The sequence below is a fragment of the Phocoena phocoena genome, chromosome 9 (assembly GCF_963924675.1).
Source record: "Phocoena phocoena chromosome 9, mPhoPho1.1, whole genome shotgun sequence".
Lineage (NCBI taxonomy): Eukaryota > Metazoa > Chordata > Mammalia > Artiodactyla > Phocoenidae > Phocoena > Phocoena phocoena.
The window spans coordinates 44358185-44375838 of record NC_089227.1 but is presented as its reverse complement, the minus strand read 5'-3'; the positions used below and the strand labels follow the sequence as shown (position 1 = coordinate 44375838).

The following is a 17654-nucleotide window of genomic DNA, read 5'->3' as shown; positions in this document are numbered from 1 at the left end:
AGACTGCAGGTAGCAAGAGCTCAGGCTAGTACGTTGTCAGGATTTGTTCTCTCCTGCCAGCTTCTTCCTTCAAGCTGGAGCCAAAGTCACAGCTCACCCAGGATGGCAGCTCCTACTGGCAAGATAAAAATACCCCTCAGTTTGACTACTGGGCCCACCCCACGTGTGGCCAATTCAGCCATTAAGAGCAAGGAGAGAGGAAACAGGACAGAATGGCTGTGACTTCCCTGCCGGGAAAAGTAGTCCAAGGAGCCTCCCGCTTGCTGACACACGAACGATGCGAGATTTCAGGGCTCATAGGAAGTTCCAATCACATCGGTGCCCTCAGCATCAGCATGAAACCTCTGATGATTGGCATGAATGTTTCTGACTTTTATTGTTCATTGACTCCTCTGAGGATTTATGGGAGCTCTAGACCATTTCTTCAGGAAAAAAATTCCACAGAGGGGCATTTTCACAAAAAATTACATATCATCTCAGAGGATGTAGAAAACTCTTGATGCTAAGAGGTCCATAAATCCCTGGGCCAGAATAGACTCTATAGTAAGGCAGAAAGAATTTAGAACCCAGCCATCAGAAATAGCAATGAGGTGCTGGAAAAGGATGGAAGCAAGGATGTCATCTGTCCAGCACTGCATCCTAAGAACGCCTTCTGTCTGTGCTGTGGACAGGGACACAGTGGGGGATGCTCTAAGTGTGAGACAGACCCTTGGGCACCCACAGTTCGGGGCCAGAAACAGCAAGGAGACACCTCGGATCAAAATCAATAAAAGAGCTCCCTGGGAAGTAGCTGGAGAAGGAAGCCCCAGAGAGCTGATATATAATCCAGCCTCTACTGGTGATGCATTTCTAAAATCGATTGCCTCATCCCTCACTGGCAGAGGCGGCCTCTGTCGGGTTTTAGAGGTTTCCTGGGCACTTCCAATCAGCTCTCTGCTGGGCCACATCATGAAATCACCACCCTAATGCCAAAGCCAGCAGTTATCCAACGCTGAGGTTGTTGCTCCCACCGGGGGGTGGGGAGGTAGGTGGGGCAGGGTTCCTAGCAGTGGAAGGAGGACATCTCAGTGCCCTTGAACATACTGGAAGTGCCACCAGAGTGTCAGGCCATTGGGCCAGCGGGGAAAGGAAGAGATTTGATAGAGAGCCTGAGGGGCCCCGGAATTCCATTGAGAATAATCATGTTCTTCTCCAGGAGGACACAATGACTGTGGCTCCTCTTGAGAACTCTAGAGCCAGCATTTGGGCCTGTTGAGAGCAATAGAGCCCTCAGGTCAGTCTCTTACCGATTAATTATCAGAAGGCAAAGATCCTGTTTTCAAAGAGGTTCGTCAGTTGATCAAAGAAGTCTAACTGAGAGCACTGGAGTAGCCCGGGCTGTCTCCAAGGTCTGGCCACCACCTGCCCTCTCCCCTGCTCCACCCCCTGTCTGGTCTATACCTCTCTGCTTCTGCTGGCTTGGTGTTTCTGGTTTCAAGCCTCCCATTGCTTTAGAGTAACTGTGCATTGCTTCTGTTAATTTTGGTATCTACAGATTTGTCCAGCTTCAGAACCCAAACTCTAATGACTGCCCTATATTACTGTGCTAGATTCTATCTCCAAAAGGTGTATTTAATGACTGGTCTAAAACCTCAGCTCTCAGTTTCTAGCAAACACCTTGAAGTAAAAGAAGGCTTGGCCCAGGAGTCAGGCAATGTGGGCTCTAGTCTTGGTTTTCCACTTAACTTATAGGTTTTTTGTGTCCCATGGGTCCCTTAGTCTCATTACCTGGATATGAGCGGATTGGATACAAAGAGCTCTGTGATCCCTTTTGACTTTCCTGAAGTCAGCTATAGGTCAGCTGCAAGGGAGGGATCCTCCATGGGCCACTGAGAGCACCAAGCCTTCCAGCCCCAGTGCTGGGAATGACCTCAAAAGGGATCCCAGTGGGGTTCCTGGAAAACCTTCCAGTTCTTTAACACAGCTCACTCCATATCCCTCTGGAAAGACTACACAGTGCGTCGTCAAAGTCCTTCCAGTGGAAACTAGCGTGGATCACTATTGCATTCTCCTTCCCAAGGTCCATTCCCTCTTCCTTTAGTAATGGCACCCTAGCTTTCCCTTAAGGAACTATCTTCTCTCTATTCCCAGTCCTTGAGGGTTGAGCTCCAGGGATAGGCTCATGAAAAGCTGGGCAAATAGCCTATTTTTCACCCCAGTAGTTGACTGATGATTGGACCAAGGACAAAAGGCAGACTCAAATCAAGACTTTGGCTGGAGATGCTGGTGGCCTTTTGGCCTCCTTATGAGAAGAGTCTGTTGGAATGAAGCCACACAGAGGGAATCAGAGCTGGGAGCTGAAGAGGGGATAATTGTTGAGAACATCATCTGAGCCCCTAGATCCAGCCATGCATGAAAGCCTACACCTGGACTTTTTAGTTACCTGAGCGAATAAATCCACCCCCACTTTTTGTTGTTGTTGTTTAAGTGAGTTTGAGTTGAATTAGGTGTCAGTAATGTGTTCTTTGAGCTTTCTGCTTTTCTCATTCATTCATGCCCCTCTGTCAACATTGCCAAATCCTAGCCAATTTTTTTTTTTTTTTTTTTGCGGTACGCGGGGCTCTCACTGCTGTGGCCTCTCCCGTTGCGGAGCACAGGCTCCGGACGCACAGGCTCAGAGGCCATGGTTCACGGGCCCAGCCGCTCTGCGGCATGTGGGATCTTCCCAGACCGGGGCACGAACCCACGTCCCCTGCATCGGCAGGCGGACTCTCAACCACTGCGCCACCAGGGAAGCCCCCTAGCCACTTTTGATTAAAAGAAGAGGAAGAGGAGAAAGAAGAAGAAGAAAAGGAGAAAGAAGGAGAAGGATAAGAAGAAGTTGTGAAATCTAAAAGCTGCATGAAAGGCAAGGTCTAATGTAGTGCTGGCAATTAGACAGCATTGTTGCCACCACTCCCTGCCCTGTACCCATCACAAATATCACTCATTTATAAGAATTCTTCTCAATGCAGAATTCTTGGCAGCCATTGCCAATCATTTGGAGTTGCCTCCAACCTGAAATCTATTTTCCAACAAAGCTAAAGAGACCTACATCATTACACTGGGACTGGGACTGGGACTGGGAGACGGTTTAAACCAAAGCAGAGGATTAACTACCATGGCCTGTCTGGAGGACACTAGTTGATCACAAAGACAGAAACAACTTTGATATACTGGCAAAATCCAACAGTGCTAATAGTTAGCCCTGAGCCACTGCCAGGGTCAGCCCTTGGGGAGGGGTCTCAGAGAGAAAAGCATAGAGTTTGGTTAATTGGCCCCTGGAGCTGAAGCATGGACAGGAGAGGTCTGGTGGGTGCCATCTTAACCCAGAGGGCTAGGCAGCCTTGGGGGGGCCCTCTGCCCTGGCCCACACCCAATGTCAACACATGATGGTGAGCCCCACCTACACGCCAACTGGCAACTCAGGGCTCCCAAGGCTGCCAGTTCTGAGCAGGTAACATTTTCTTGGGCATAAACCTCTGATAACAACAAGTGCTGGTTCTTTCTAAGTTGGCACATTTCTAATTCTGAAGCTGACGGATGCTTTTCTCACTCTCCCAGAACTCAAAATCAACTTGACATTTCTAAAATTACATTTTGAAGGCGATGAATCTATAAAGTGCAAATAGAAACATTCTGGCTCCCTCCCGTAAATGTGAATATTCTTTCTACATTAGCTGGGACAGGGGGAGTGGGGAAGGGAGACTTGCACCTCCAAAGGATGAAAGTGTTCAAGGAGCAGGTGCTCTCTGAATGTCCCTGAGAGTTCAGAGCAGCTTCACGACATGGGATGAAAATTAAGCAGAAGCAAGATTGGGCACGAAGAGGTGAGGCACCTTCGACTTCTAGACGAAGACAGCCCGGCCGCGAGGTGGGTCCCAGAGGAAGCCCCCTGGCTGGGCCGGCACACAGGACACTTAAAAGAGAATCAGGCAGAGCTTCCCTGGTGGCACAGTGGTTGAGAGTCCGCCTGCCGATGCGGGGGACACGGGTTCGTGCCCCGGTCCGGGAAGATCCCACATGCCGTGGAGCAGCTGGACCCATGAGCCATGGCCACTGAGCCTGCGCATCCGGAGCCTGTGCTCCACAACGGGAGAGGCCACAACAGTGAGAGGCCCGCGTATCGCTAAAAAAAAGAAAAAAAAAGAGAGAATCAGGCGGCAGCTTCTTCTCCTTAAACTGGAGAGGTGTTCGAAGGGGCTTTGTGTGAGCCACGATGGAAACACACCTATCAAGAGGGATCAAGAGCCTGGCCGAGAGGACTGCAGATGGGACAGGGAATTGAATCTTTATTTTTTTTTAACAAAAATGTAAAAATCCAGGGAGAAAATGCCTTTTTTTTTTTAAATTGTAGGAAAGGCTGTCCAGTGACCACAATCCTCTTCTCCCCTTCACCCACAGATCAACCATAAAATGCAACCTGTTAGTATTTAAAGTGATCCATTCAACAGAAAAGAACCCCGCACCCCTTGCCCTCCGCCAACCAAGCTCCCTGGGCCTCCAGCCTGGACAGAGGGAGTCAGGCCCTCCTGTTTCAACGCCTTGCCGTGGCTGCTGTGGGTTTTTACAGCTGCAAACAAATGTGACCCAGGATGAAACTATGAGGCCTTAATCAACATTCCACACAGGGCAGGTCCATTCAGCAATCATTAATCCAGTGCTTACAAGGTGCCTCCAGGGTGCTCATTAGTGGGGAGACAGAGAAGATTTGGGTAAATAGAGGCCTTGTTTTCTGGGATTGCAACCCCCGGTGGTAGAGGCACATGCAGACAGCACAGGCCTTCTGAGGAGATGGGAGACCAGGGACAGAGATGAGAAGCAGTCATCCAACGGAAAACTGCGGGCTACACTTTGAGAGGTCCCTGTGGGGGAGACGGGGTCTGAGGAAGCTCCTGAGGGGTGGATAGCATCATGAAGGTGGCTGAGGGCACGGAGCCGGGCTATCCTGGGTGGAGTGTGCGGCAAACGCACAGGCCGAGAGAGAGGGAGGCTTATGGGCACAGCAAGCCCTCCTGTGGTGTGGGGGCAGGGTAGTGAGCTGGGGCCCTGGGGAGGTACACCGATCTTCTCTAAGACCACGAATGCCAGGCCGAGGATTCTGATAAATGAGATTCTAACGAAAGAGACCCCTGTGGAGGGCCGTGCTGCTCCGGCCCGGAAGTGAGCTCAGCTTAACAAGCCACATACGCACCGCCGAGTCCCCGGTGCCATCTTACCTGCGTCTCCTCCCGCGCAGAGGAAGGAGCGCTTTCCGCGGGCCGGGCGCCAGGCTGGGCCTCCCCTGAGCTGGGCAGGCCCAGCGTCTCTGTGCACGTGGAGAAGTGGCCCCAGGAGACCCTTTAGGGGCTGGGGACTGAGGCTGCAGGCGCAGCAGACACCTCCCAGCCCAGCTGAGCTCGTAGAACCAAGGCCTTGCTAGTCCGTCATAGACTCCGCCCCGACTCAGTGAAAGGCGTGGAACATGGGCTTCTGCGGATGTGTGTGGCCTCTCAGCCCATTACCGGTGACACGGGCGGGAAGAAGAGGCGGCAGCCCTGGAGTCTCTAACGAAGGTGGATTATCTGAGTCGCTTATGTGCCCGCACGCAGAACTGCCACCCTCACCCCTGCCCGCGCTGGCAGGAGTCCCTGCCCCTCCCCCACCGCCGGACCTGGGAGATGCATGGGTCACATCAGCAGCTTCGTGCAGGTGGGACCCGTCCTTCTCCCCCGTCCCTCTCCAGCCTCTACTCCCACAGCACCTCCCCACTGAGTCCACACGACAGACTCATTTATTAACTTGACTTTGCATGTCAAATATCTTTTCCGTTTAATTAAAAAACAAAACAGTTAATATCACAAGGGGCTCCAGAAATACATGCTTTTGAATTCCAGCCATGGAGAGGACTAAAGGAGAGCTGGGATCTGCAGATGTGGCTGCTTTCCGCAGAGGGATTTGTGCAGCCCCGACAAGCTCACTGCCCGTGACAGAACCCACCGCACAGCAGGCAGGGGCCGTGGGACAGAGTCTTTGGTCGGCGAGAGCGTCACCCAGAGCTCTCTGGAAAGTGGCTCGGCAGGAAGTGGGTGTCTCCCTACAGCCCCCCGCTAAGCGGGGACACGGGCAAGGGGGTACAAGAGGAGGCATTTAAGCCTCCCTAGCGTCCCGCTGCCTCTGAGGCTATAGGCCACCTTATTTAAACCTAACAAAAAGTAGGTTTATGATTTGAACTTGGACCTTGTAGCAGCCTAGTGACACGTCGGCAGCCACGATGCAGTTGTGGGCAGGAAAACGGTGGGCCTGGAAACTGCTCCTAGACCACCCTGTTATGTCAGGTCCACATAGAGAACACACAGGAACCCTTTAGACCAAATAAAAGTAAATAATCATACCAATATAAACAGGGCCTTTGACCCTTTCATTTTATTAAAATGGCACGTAAATATTAAAACAGCATACTGATCGCTTCCTACATCTGCAAGCCCCCGGGTGTGCTGATCTGGAGCCGCCTGTGGGCTCCTTCCTGGAGGCTGCAGACTCATGCATTCAGCAATTCATGTTCTTTGTCGGTTTTCCCAACAGCATCAGGATTTGATAATGGGTCGAGATCGGCGAAAAGGCTGAACCAGGCAGTCAGGTCCGAGGAGGGCTTGGCAGGCTCTGGGGAGAGAAGAGCAAACGTGGGCACACCTACCTTGCTAACTCCCACCTCTGCCAGGCTGCAGGCAGGTGGGTCCAGGTGCACCTTGAAGAGGGAGGGCGCTCAATCCGACAAACCCCATTGCTCTTTGTCGCTAATCCTTGTTAGGGTATTCCATGCCCCCCCCCCGTTGGCCGGTTGGCTGAGCAACGTTTTTAAACCATGGTCTTTACACAGTTCAACGCACAGTGATCCTTTGTGTTAACCCACACCTGCACCTCCACCTAGCGATGGCCACAGCCCGCAGAGCTGCCTGAAACCCCAGGCCCCATGCTTCACCACCACCAGGAAATATCAGTCATTTCAGAAATCAGACTGAATGTCTCAAGCAAGGTGCTTCCTGGAGGAATCTTTTCAAATCTGCTGGGTTAAGAGAAACACCTTGTGTCACTCTTTTCAGCCTTCAAAGCAACAGGTCCAGAAGCGGGGAGGGGGGATGGCACCTAGGCCTGACTGCCCCTCTTCTCTCAAGGTCACTGCCTTCTTTAACCCTCTCCCATCAGAGGAAGGGGGCCTGTGACAGGCCTCCCCTTCCCCACTGGGCTCTAAATTGCCCCCATACCCCTTACACTCCAGCCTCAGTGGAACAGCCTTCAGCTGTCCTTTCACCGAACCACCTGCCCTAACTTCTTGAGTGCCACGATTATAGAGCCTAATTATTTTCCAGATGAGGAGAACATTTTCAAAAGAATGCCTGATGCAAGTGATTTACAAATAAGTTGGGGGCTCCTCTCTATATAAATCATTCCACATGAGAATCTAAGTTCATTCGCTTGGATGACCCATGCTTTTTTTTCTTTCTACAACGGGTGGCAGTATCAAAAGCATAAAGTAAATGTCTCTCTGACAGGTTATCCTTCTAGCTGAGAGCAGCTAGGAATGTGCTTGCCATCTGGTTGAAAAGAGTCTCAAAAACTATTGGTAGCACAAGTTGCTAAAAGTGGTTATATGACACTGATAGAGAATATTGATGGGATTATACCAACATACACAGGGCTTTTGATCTTTTCACTAAAAAGCACTTAAACATTAAGACAGTATACCGATCACTTTATACTTCTGATTCTCCTCCCTTTGTTTTTCAAAGTCTCTTGTGGATATATTATTTTATAATGAGATAATAATGCAGCTATTACAGAGATAAGCTATTGCAAGCAAGACTAGTTAGTAACTGTGCAAGTTATTATTATGTAACATTAATTTCACACTGTGTGCAGTTAGCCCCCAAAACACTTGGGTTATTTTGATATGATAAACTGAGACTTCAGAGATCTCAATACAGCTTGGCGGGAGTGGGGGAGACATCATTTTTTTTTAAAAAGGGAGTAATTTCTCTTTCTTTAGTCATGTAGGAGGTCACACAAGGAAACTGTATGGGGCAAGATTGACTTGGGAGGATTAGTGTGTTCTTGATAGAGAACATCAAGATATCTTAGATAGGGAGGGTGGGAGGGAGGGAGGCGCAAGAGGGAAGAGATATGGGAACATATGTATATGTACAACTGATTCACTTTGTTATAAAGCAGAAACTGACACACCATTGTAAAGCAATTATACCCCAATAAAGATGTTAAAAAAATAAAAAAGAAAAAGAAAATAAAAAATAAAAAAAGATATCTTAGAGACAGCACCAGTGAAAACACCCTCCATGCTCACCCCCGCTTCCCAGCACCTTCCGATGGTGGGTGTGGCCCTGCTGTGAAGAGCCAGGTAACTATACCTCAGGGGCTTGGGGGTCCTCACATTCCCCAGACCTCCACTGTGGGAGGGAAAACCAGGTGCAGCTATTTGCACAACACCTAAAAAAACATCAAGGGAATGCTTTCTGATGATAATAAAATTGACACTTCCTTTAACTTCCTGTGGTCAACATAGGGAAAGTGGGTGATGACCAGAGAAAGAGAGAGAGCTGCAAATACAGATGAGATCTTCCTCAGGCAGATGTTTTGTCTCAAAAGAACAGATTTCACAAGTTTGAAAGGCCCTCTTTTGACAACTAAGACACCTGGCTCTTCATGAAAAGCACTAACCAAATGCCTTGTCTGGTGGAAGCAATGGTACTTTCAGCTAAGGATCGCCAACCTCAGTGGCCTTTTCTCCCTTACTGTTGTCACCCAATCTTGGGGAGCACCCAGTCACATGGAGATACATGTTTGAGTCTTCCTCATTAGATTTGATAGAGGGAGTTATGAATTAGGACATTAAGCCAGGAAAAAAGTTAGAATGTTAGTTCCTAGGATCATGCCGAACTCTCCACCCATGCAGCCCCTCCTTTGAACCCAAGGTGCTCACAGGGAAATTAGTAAAGAAATAAAGAAAAGGGTGTGAGGCCAGTGAAAGTGAAGGCAACTGTCATTTAAGGGGGGATAGAACACTGTATTACTTTTCACTGCAGGGCTACTGCCATTTGGACTGCTTGCCTTTGGTGCTGGCCATGGAGGAGAAGTAGGATTGACATTGCTCTCTGACCAGCCTAATGTTCAAAACCAGAGATTGTTAGATCTAGGGAAGGGCAGTTACACTGCCCCATCAGTTCCTGGGGCACACACATGGCTTTCAACTCCGATAGCCTTCAAAGAGAGAGAGGAGGGTGGTGTGCAAAGACCCTTCTCCCATGTTCCTCATACCCGGAATATGTTTTAGGGGAGAGTGGATATGTATAATCATGCCCACCTTAAGAGTATGGGAAACTAGGGGAAAGACTGCATTTTGAAAAGCAAATGAGAAATTGCTAAGGCTAAAGCATGTTTGCTTTCAGTTTCATACCCATCTTTCTTACCAAGTGACATCATTTCATGGTCACACCAAAGATTATCAATAGTGTTGCAAGGAAATCAAGTGCCTTGTTTTCCTGTCACAAATGAGGAAAGCTTAAAAAAGTGAACACCATTAAATGTAGCAACAGAACTAGGGAATGGCTGGTCTTCTCTACTTCCAATATGATCCAGTTCATTTATTTTCCATACAGCTAATTTAAATTGGGAAGTTTAGTTAATACAGAGAAATAAATGGCAGTCCAGTCCAAATCTACGAGGGGAAAGAACATCCCCTTAACTTGATGTCGTACCCTTACAAATGACATTGATCTTGTCTAACCCACTGTTCTGAAAGGCCCCCCTGTGCTCTGCCTGCCCCTAATGATTAAGAGGCATTCAGCAGTCCTGCTTTGGGGGAAGCAAGCCTAGTTTCCCCCCAGTATTTACTGTCTGTGCTGGATGTTTCAGCATGACTCATTTAATTCAGAACTTTACCATATACTTCTTTTGCACGTCTGCTTTAATTCTTCATGTGTAAGTCCTGTCTTCTCAACGAGACAGGGAACTGTTTCTTCAATGTGCTCCATAACACCTAATGTGGTACAGGTAGGTATGTGTGGGTTAAGTCCATTGTTGATTCTCATTGTGAAACGTAGACCATCAGATGAGGCACCACTGTTGGGTCCAAATGGTTATAAAACTGTATCCTTTCACTGGGATGCTCTGGTCGCAGTGTTTCCTACAGAGAAGGTTTTGTCTCCGATAAGGCCCCCATGAGACATCACGTTTAGATGGCAGAGTTCAGCTGCGGCAGTGAAACCAGATTCTGAAGCAAGCAAGCCACTCAGTAGATGCCACAAAAATGATAAGATGTAATGCCGTTTGTTTCCCCTACCATTCTAAGATTTGTGATAAGGGACCTAATTATAGAATCATACTATATTGATTAGCTTGTACTTTTGTTTCATCTCCTAGAGTTCTGAGCCCCTTGAAGGCAGGGACCATGTATTATTCATCTTTACGTCCTTTAGTGCACTACCTGGCACACGATGGGTATTGAAGAACTCTTTTAAATCATGAGAAGTACACTTACGAAGCTTTAAGAGATGGCAAAGCAATGCTTGGCGCAGTAGATGCTATAATACTCACTGGATGATTATTTCATTTTAGGCAAGTAAACACAAACGTCCCTATGAAGACTAACCAATGACAAGTGAAACAGGTGGCCTGTGACCTATTTATTGGGTCTAAAATAATGAAAACATAGAGGGTTTAAAAAGTATTGTTATCCATTGGAAAGGTACTTGAACGTGTTGTTAACATAATTCACAAACAACGAAAAGCACCAGATTTTAAAGGAACTTTTTGGGAAGATGGAAATGTTCTAACACTAGACTGTGGTGATGGCTGCACAATATAAATTTACCAGAAATCCTTGAACTGTCCTGTTACAATGGGTGAATTTCGTGGTATGTAAATTATAGTTCAATAAAGCAGTTTTTTAAAATGACCAGTATTTGGTGTAATCCAGGAGTAACATAACCTCCCTGTTTCCTAGAAAATTGGCCCATGGGCATTTTCCTTCTACACCCAAATCACATAAATAGTGGTAAATGTAGAAAGTTGAAATTGGAGTTTTGTCATGTGCCAAATAAAGCTCAAAGAGGTAGCATCTAACTGGGTCAATTTTACCTTTTTCCCTACAATCCTCTTCTGGACACCAAATGTCAAGACCCACCTGTGCTCTGCAGAGCCTGTGTAACTTTTCATCAATGCCTGCAGCCTGGCCTCCATCTCTTAGGGCAGTGGTTCTCAAAGTATGGTGCCCGTGCCACTGGCAGGGGCATCACCCACTAAATCAGAATTGCTGGGGGTGGAGCCCAGGGAAGCACAAACCCTTGGCAGCTGTCATGCAGTGTCGTGTGAGAGGCCCTGCCACAGATGGTCCCCAAAGAGCTGCCACGGTCACCATCTCTGTCAGGATCAGGGTCATCTTGGTTGAAGCCAGAGCCGGGACAAGGAGAGAGACCCTCCTCGGAAACAGTAGAGGTCTGCTTTCAGGACCCCACCTCCCAGGTCCTGGAGCTTTAAGCTCCTTGACCTTGTCAAGCTCTCTGAGTTCAGGGAGGCCCACACTTCCAGAAAGATCCTGAACAGATGCACAGAAAAGGCAGGTGAGGGGTATGGAAGTCCACCGCTCCCGGATCTCTGAATGCTATTTGAAACAGTGGGAACACGAGAAAATTCTTCCCATTTCAAAAATATGCACAACATTTGTTTTTTAAAGTGGTGGCAGAGAATGCTGGAAAAGCGGTGGTTCAACCACTGTCTTTTTCAGAGTATAAAGTGGAACACTTTCCTTCAGGAGGCAGAAATAAAGCCACATACCAAAACGGAGCTCCCCTCACTTTATGTGATGGGCATGTTCCCAAATGGCTATAAACAAATAAAATGACTGTATATCAAGTCATATTTTTAAAGTACCAGAAATACAAGTTGTATTTTTAAGCCTATCATTTAAAGGATTATAATGGCAGACTCCTTTATAAAGACAATGTCTTCTAATTGGATTCCTTTGTAACTATGGATTTTTGAATATTGCTCATCGAAACGCTCATGAACATGTGGAAGTGATATGTGGACTGTGACATGTGGAATCTATGGGTTTGGGGGCTTTCTCTGCAGCATAGGACGTGGAGAAAAGGATGAGGGTAAAGACATCCCCCTTTGGGGACTAAGATGATGGGGAAAGTATACCTCAAAGTTTCCCATCACTATTCCCTTGTCCCATAATGTGAAGCAGAAACAGCAGCCAGTTTGCCAAATCACAATCTCTCCTCAGAACAGCTATTAAGCATAAGTCTAACAATCCAACTATATGCACATGAGGGGAGAAAATGCTACAGTTGTGACACCAGCTCTATACATATATTTTAAGCAAATACTAAACTGAGCTGCAGTTTCACCCTCACTCGTAACACTTTGGGAATTATTTAGGGGAGGGGTGCAACTAGGGTAATTATGGATGGAACACCAAGCCAGACTTCAAAGGTCTTGGCTTCTATCAGGAAAAAAAATGCTATTTAACGAGAACTTACTGTTGCTAATATTCCTGTAATTGCCTTCAACTGTTCTCTAGCTGGTATTAATTAGTTGGCTGAGGCGTTTTTAACAGGAAGGTGTGGCTGGAAAGATGTCTCCCCATCTCAGAGAAATTGTGTCAGGAGATGGGTGGTGAAGAGTGGAGGCAGGAGAAGCTGAGAGCTCTGTGAACAAGATGCCGAGACTAGCCGTCGGCTCCTGTGATATGTCAACTGTGCTACCCGTCTGCAGGAAACACATATAAAATTTTATTGCCCCCCTTTACTTACATAAGGGAAAATATAAATCAGCCAGAAATAACACCGGCCAGCTAGAGCAGCAAGTAAAGCCAAAATAATACCACCCAGAGCAACACTTCACCATGAATGTAATATTTCACTAACTGGGAAAGCAAAAGCCCAGGCTGGGTTGACGAGCACAGCCCAGGGCGCTCTGGGGTGGGGTTGGCCATGAAGGGGAAAGTGGGAAGACCATGGTCTTGGTGGCCAAGCACCAGCCTGCTGTGCACACCTTCTCTGAGCCCCGGTTTCCATACCTGCAAAGGGTGGATAAAAATTCCTGCCTCATTAGGTTGTTGTATGGATAAAATGGGATCTTGGTGGTGAAATGAGGGAATACAGAGGCTGTAAAGAGCAGGCCCTCAATAAATCTAAGTTGAATCTCGATTTCTGAATAAGTCAGCAGACATGAGAACCAACCCCTGAGATTGTCTTAGGACTGTTTTCTTTCCTATTAGTGATTCAATGTCAGTTGATCTCTCCCTTCCTTCTTGCCTGCCATCCATCCATCCATCTACCCATCCATCCAGATGTCTCTGTCGAACATCTCTTCTAGGCACTGAGCTATGATCGGGAAATATGATGGTAAGCAACACAAACATGGGCCCTGCCCATGACGACCTTTATAAAGCAGACAAAAAATTAAATCAATTTTACAATGAGGTGAAATAAGAGGAGGAATGATTAAGTACTGGGTGTAAAGGGAATGGAGAGCAGAAACACCTAACACTGACTGCGGGGGGTGTCCCTGGAGGAAATGACACTGAACAGGAGAACCTGAAGGATGAGAAGTTAGCCAAGCAGAACAAGCAGAACATGCAGGTGGGTGGAGTGCTCCGAGAGGAGGGGAGGGTCAGACTCCCTGGAGTCCAGCTTACAGACGTAATAAATACATGGTTCTCCAGCTGAACCAGGTCATTGAGTCATGCTAAGTAAAGGCGTGGGGGGTATGGGCAGTGATGAGAACGGGGCAGGCCTTAAAGGACTTTGTAAGCCAAGCTGAGGAGTTTAGACCTTATGTGAATGGTGGATAAAACCACAACAGCTTGGCAAGTCATGAGACCTTTCTGGGGTCCCTTGATTTCCTCATCTATAAAGTGACGGTAGAGTAGACGGTCACCAAGGTTCCTTCTGTGGACTAACGGAGGCGCTTAAATTCTGCAGATACCCAAGACCTCAGGATGTGCCCAGCAGGCTTAGAAAGTGCTGCTTCTTTGATGGAACAAACAACGCCAATGGCTCACGCTCTGTGTTCAGGTTATCTTTAAATGCGGCCCAGCAGCCTCTTCTTTCACATTATTCCATTTGAGTCCTGGAAATATGTTAGCCTGGAGCAAGGCTAAGCCAGAAACAGCAAGAGGAGAGCTCTGGTTGAGGAAAGGTGACCCTAAGAGAATGATCACGCTAAGCTTTCCATTACACTGGCTTGAAATGGAAACCCACCCAGATGGCAAGAGCACCTCGGAATCAGGTAAAACAAAAGGATATCCAGAAGGAACAAAGGGCTGTATGTTTGTGAGAATCTGGAACAAGACCCCTAACTTTGGTTTGCAGAATCCTAAATTAAAAGATGGCCTGGTGCACTTATTTTGAGGAGATGGTTATCTTTTCAGTATCAGCCTCTGTTTCTAAATTAAATTTTGGATGTTGGTGGGGAATTAAGAAGAATGTTTAATGAGGCCCGTCAGCCTTGCCGGGTCTCTACCTCAGGCAGCCCCTCTGGCTGGCCCTCTTCCTACTCACTTTAAGAGGCCTCAGGAAGGTACAATTTTCTCATCACTGTATGACATAGAAAACCCCAGCCCCTATCATGCTGGCAACTTCAGAAACCCTTAGAAAGTCTAGCTAAAATTAACTCCTTAAAATTTTTAAGCACAACTTGATCCTAAATGTAAGTTCCTTTGTTTTGCTCTCCTAGAGGCTGAAGTAGGTGGGGGAAGGAATATATCATTGTTCTCTTACTAAATCCCCCTTCCTTTCTACTTCCCCAGAGCAAAGGAGAAGAGTGAGGACACAGGCCAAAGAGGAGAGGAAGGCAGAGGAGAGCAGAGAGATAAGGAGGAGAGAAGACTGAAGAGGTGGAGGAGGGAGGGGGAGGGAGGGGGTTTGGAGTGCGGAAGGGAGCTGAGGTATCTGCAGCTGTGGCCTGGAGCCACCCACCTCTGTCCTCTGAACACTGCCCCTGAGGATACAGCTCTGCCTGGACCTTACAAAGAGCTACAAAGGCGGTGGAGAGACTGAGCTAGACAGCACTACAGTGAATGAGGGGGCGATGGCTAGCACAGGCGCAGATTTTTGTAGACAATCTCGATTTCACATATTCTATTCTGGAATGTCACCCAACTTTTGCGGTTGACACAACCCTGCCTTCCCACACCCACATGCCTCCTGCATGACTGCGTGGTTCCCCCCCACCCCCGTCCCTGTGCACACCCAGGACGCCCAGAGCCAGGATAACAGTCTTTATAAGCCCTGCTCCTCCAGAAGCACCCAAGGCAAGGCCTGAGGGAGCCCGTCCGGAATCGCGTTTGCCGTCAGAGACGTGGTACTTGGAGGCAACAGAACAGAATGGGGAAAGGCATGGATTCCGGAGTCTGGCGGCTCAGGCCCACAATCCGGCATGCCTCCTACCAAGAGGTATGATCTCATGCAAATTACTTACTGCCCTGTTCCTCAGTTTCCCAGGCTGTAAGCTGGAGATGATGCCAGTACCTGCCTGGGAAGGGTGTGGTGAGGATGAAGTAAGTTAACACACGTAAAGCACATGGGAGTGCTTGGCCCACAGCACATGCCATAGGGAGTGCTGGTTCTTATTATTTTACCACGATAAAGGGCAAAGTCACAGAAGCAAACAGTTTTAGACCACAGCATCTCTGAAGTAGGAGTTAACCCAGGGATAAGAAGATGACATTTGTGGAAAAGTAGAAAGCTCCTTCAGATGACTTGGGTCTCTCCTGATAGATTATTTAGTGAGTCTAATACCTCGTATTACAGATGAGAAGGCAAAGGCCCAGAGAATGAGTAGCCTGACCAATTGCTGCAAAGTGAGTGCAGGGAAGGGAGTTTACAGAATAAAACCCAGGCTCTGAACTCCCTACCACTGTTTGCCTTGCTGAGCCAATATGCCAATGAGCCTTCCTACTCCACGTTTAGTTTGACTACTTACTTATATCCGTGGTTTATTTGATTTAGTTTTGGAGAATGATCTGCATAATCAGGGGAGGTAGTTTCAATATGAGGTGTCAAAAGTTTAATAATTATTTAGATTCTTTTGCAATTCATGTGTATAGATGGATTTTCTAGACCATGGATGCAATGGGAAAAAATCTAGAGCCAACCTCCACCTTTTGCTCTTTTTTCAGGAGGTTGGAGGGAGTCCTGACAAAAGCACAGAATATGGTTAGAACTGGATTATGTGATCAATCATCGAAGCAGGGAGCCCACTCTTTATCTGTACACGTGTTTGGAGGGTTTTCTGAATCAGAGGGCATCACTGGGGCAGAACTGTTGGGGCTGCCTGCTGGTAACCTGTAGGTGTATAGAAGCTGAATGGGCTTCCTCTTTAAAATACTGAAGTTCACTTTTCTTTCTGTCATTTTGAGTTCCATAGACATTCAATTTATGGCTCTTGGCATACAAAGGAAACAGGATAACTCAGAGGTTACAAAAATAACTCCTTTAACATTGATCTTGGTAGAACCCCAGCAGAGGAAAGGAAACTTTTAGCAGCCAGAATGGTCCCTTTATGGTAAATCAGATCATGTCCATCCTTGGTCCAAGATGCTGTGATGGTTCCGAGTTCTTCCAAAGGCTATGAGGCCCTATGTGGCCCTACCCGTCTCCTCTCCAAGTGCCTCCCTCTCTCACTCCATCCCCGGTGCTTCTCCTGCAGACCCTCGACCATACCTGATCTACCCTGTTGTTCCCCCAACACTATCTCTGGCTCTACTTTTTCCTTTTCTCCACATCGTTGGTCACTTTCTAAGCTACAGTGTAATTTTATTATGTTTACTGTTCATTATCTCCTCTTCATTAGAATGTGAGTTCCAGGAAGGCAGAAGCCTTGTCTGTTTTGTTCTCAGGTGAATCACCAGTGCCTGGCGCCCAGAGGACTCAATAAATATTTGTTGGACAAATGAGAAACTTGCTAAAGTGCTACTGGGGTGGTAACCTCCACTGAGACTGTTTGCCTGAGAAATAAATGGCCTCCCTTTGAAGTACCTCTTCCTCTTTCCATAGCGCGAGCTTGCATCTCTCTTGCCGTCAGATCACCTCCCTCCCTCCTTAGACCCAAGTGTGGTCGTGTGCCTTTCTCCTGGCCATGGGGCAAGGCTGAAGTGCAAAGCCCACAGCCACCACACTTGTCCTAGCTCTGAGGTGGAGTTCTGGGGACAGCGCCCTGGGCCTGAGCTGAGATCTTCTTGCTCTACCTGCTCAGGAAGAGGGCATTTGGCTCTGACTTCTCAGTGTCAGCCTGGGGCGCTCACAGTAGAGTGACACTTGGCCACACCAGCCAAATGCTCTTGGGCAGCAGCAGGGGCCCTGGTGTCTCCAAAGCGGGGGGCGCCAGGGGGATTCATCCTCCAGCACAGCTGGAGAGTCTCCAGCAGCCCCCATCTCTGAGCTGTGGATCCCGCTCCAGCCCCTGACTCTCCCACGCCTTGTTAGTGCTTCTGCCACAGGTGGGTGGTGGTGAAACCCAGTCTTTGTCAGCCTTGCTCATCTGAGGTCCCAGCAAAAGAGGTGGTGAAACCCAGGGGTGAAAGTCGGGGCAGAGATGTAGTTTTGGATTGCAGTTATCCCTCCTATCTCTAACTC

The 17654-nt window shown here is 47.9% G+C and overlaps 1 protein-coding gene across 12 annotated transcripts in view; it reads right to left on the bottom strand.

Annotated features, from left to right (window-relative positions):
* Positions 1 to 6389: 6389 nt before the first annotated feature.
* The window catches only part of ICA1 (islet cell autoantigen 1), a 144750-nt gene continuing 133485 nt past the window's right edge, over positions 6390 to 17654 (bottom strand). For 10 of the 12 annotated variants that reach the window (XM_065884203.1, XM_065884212.1, XM_065884207.1 and 7 more), the window contains one exon: positions 6539 to 6660. In XM_065884203.1, the coding sequence (XP_065740275.1) occupies positions 6539 to 6660 (122 nt within the window). Of the gene's footprint in view, positions 6661 to 9083; positions 9174 to 17654 lie in introns of all 12 variants that reach the window. The other 2 variants (XM_065884205.1, XM_065884210.1) reach the window with 2 other exon arrangements.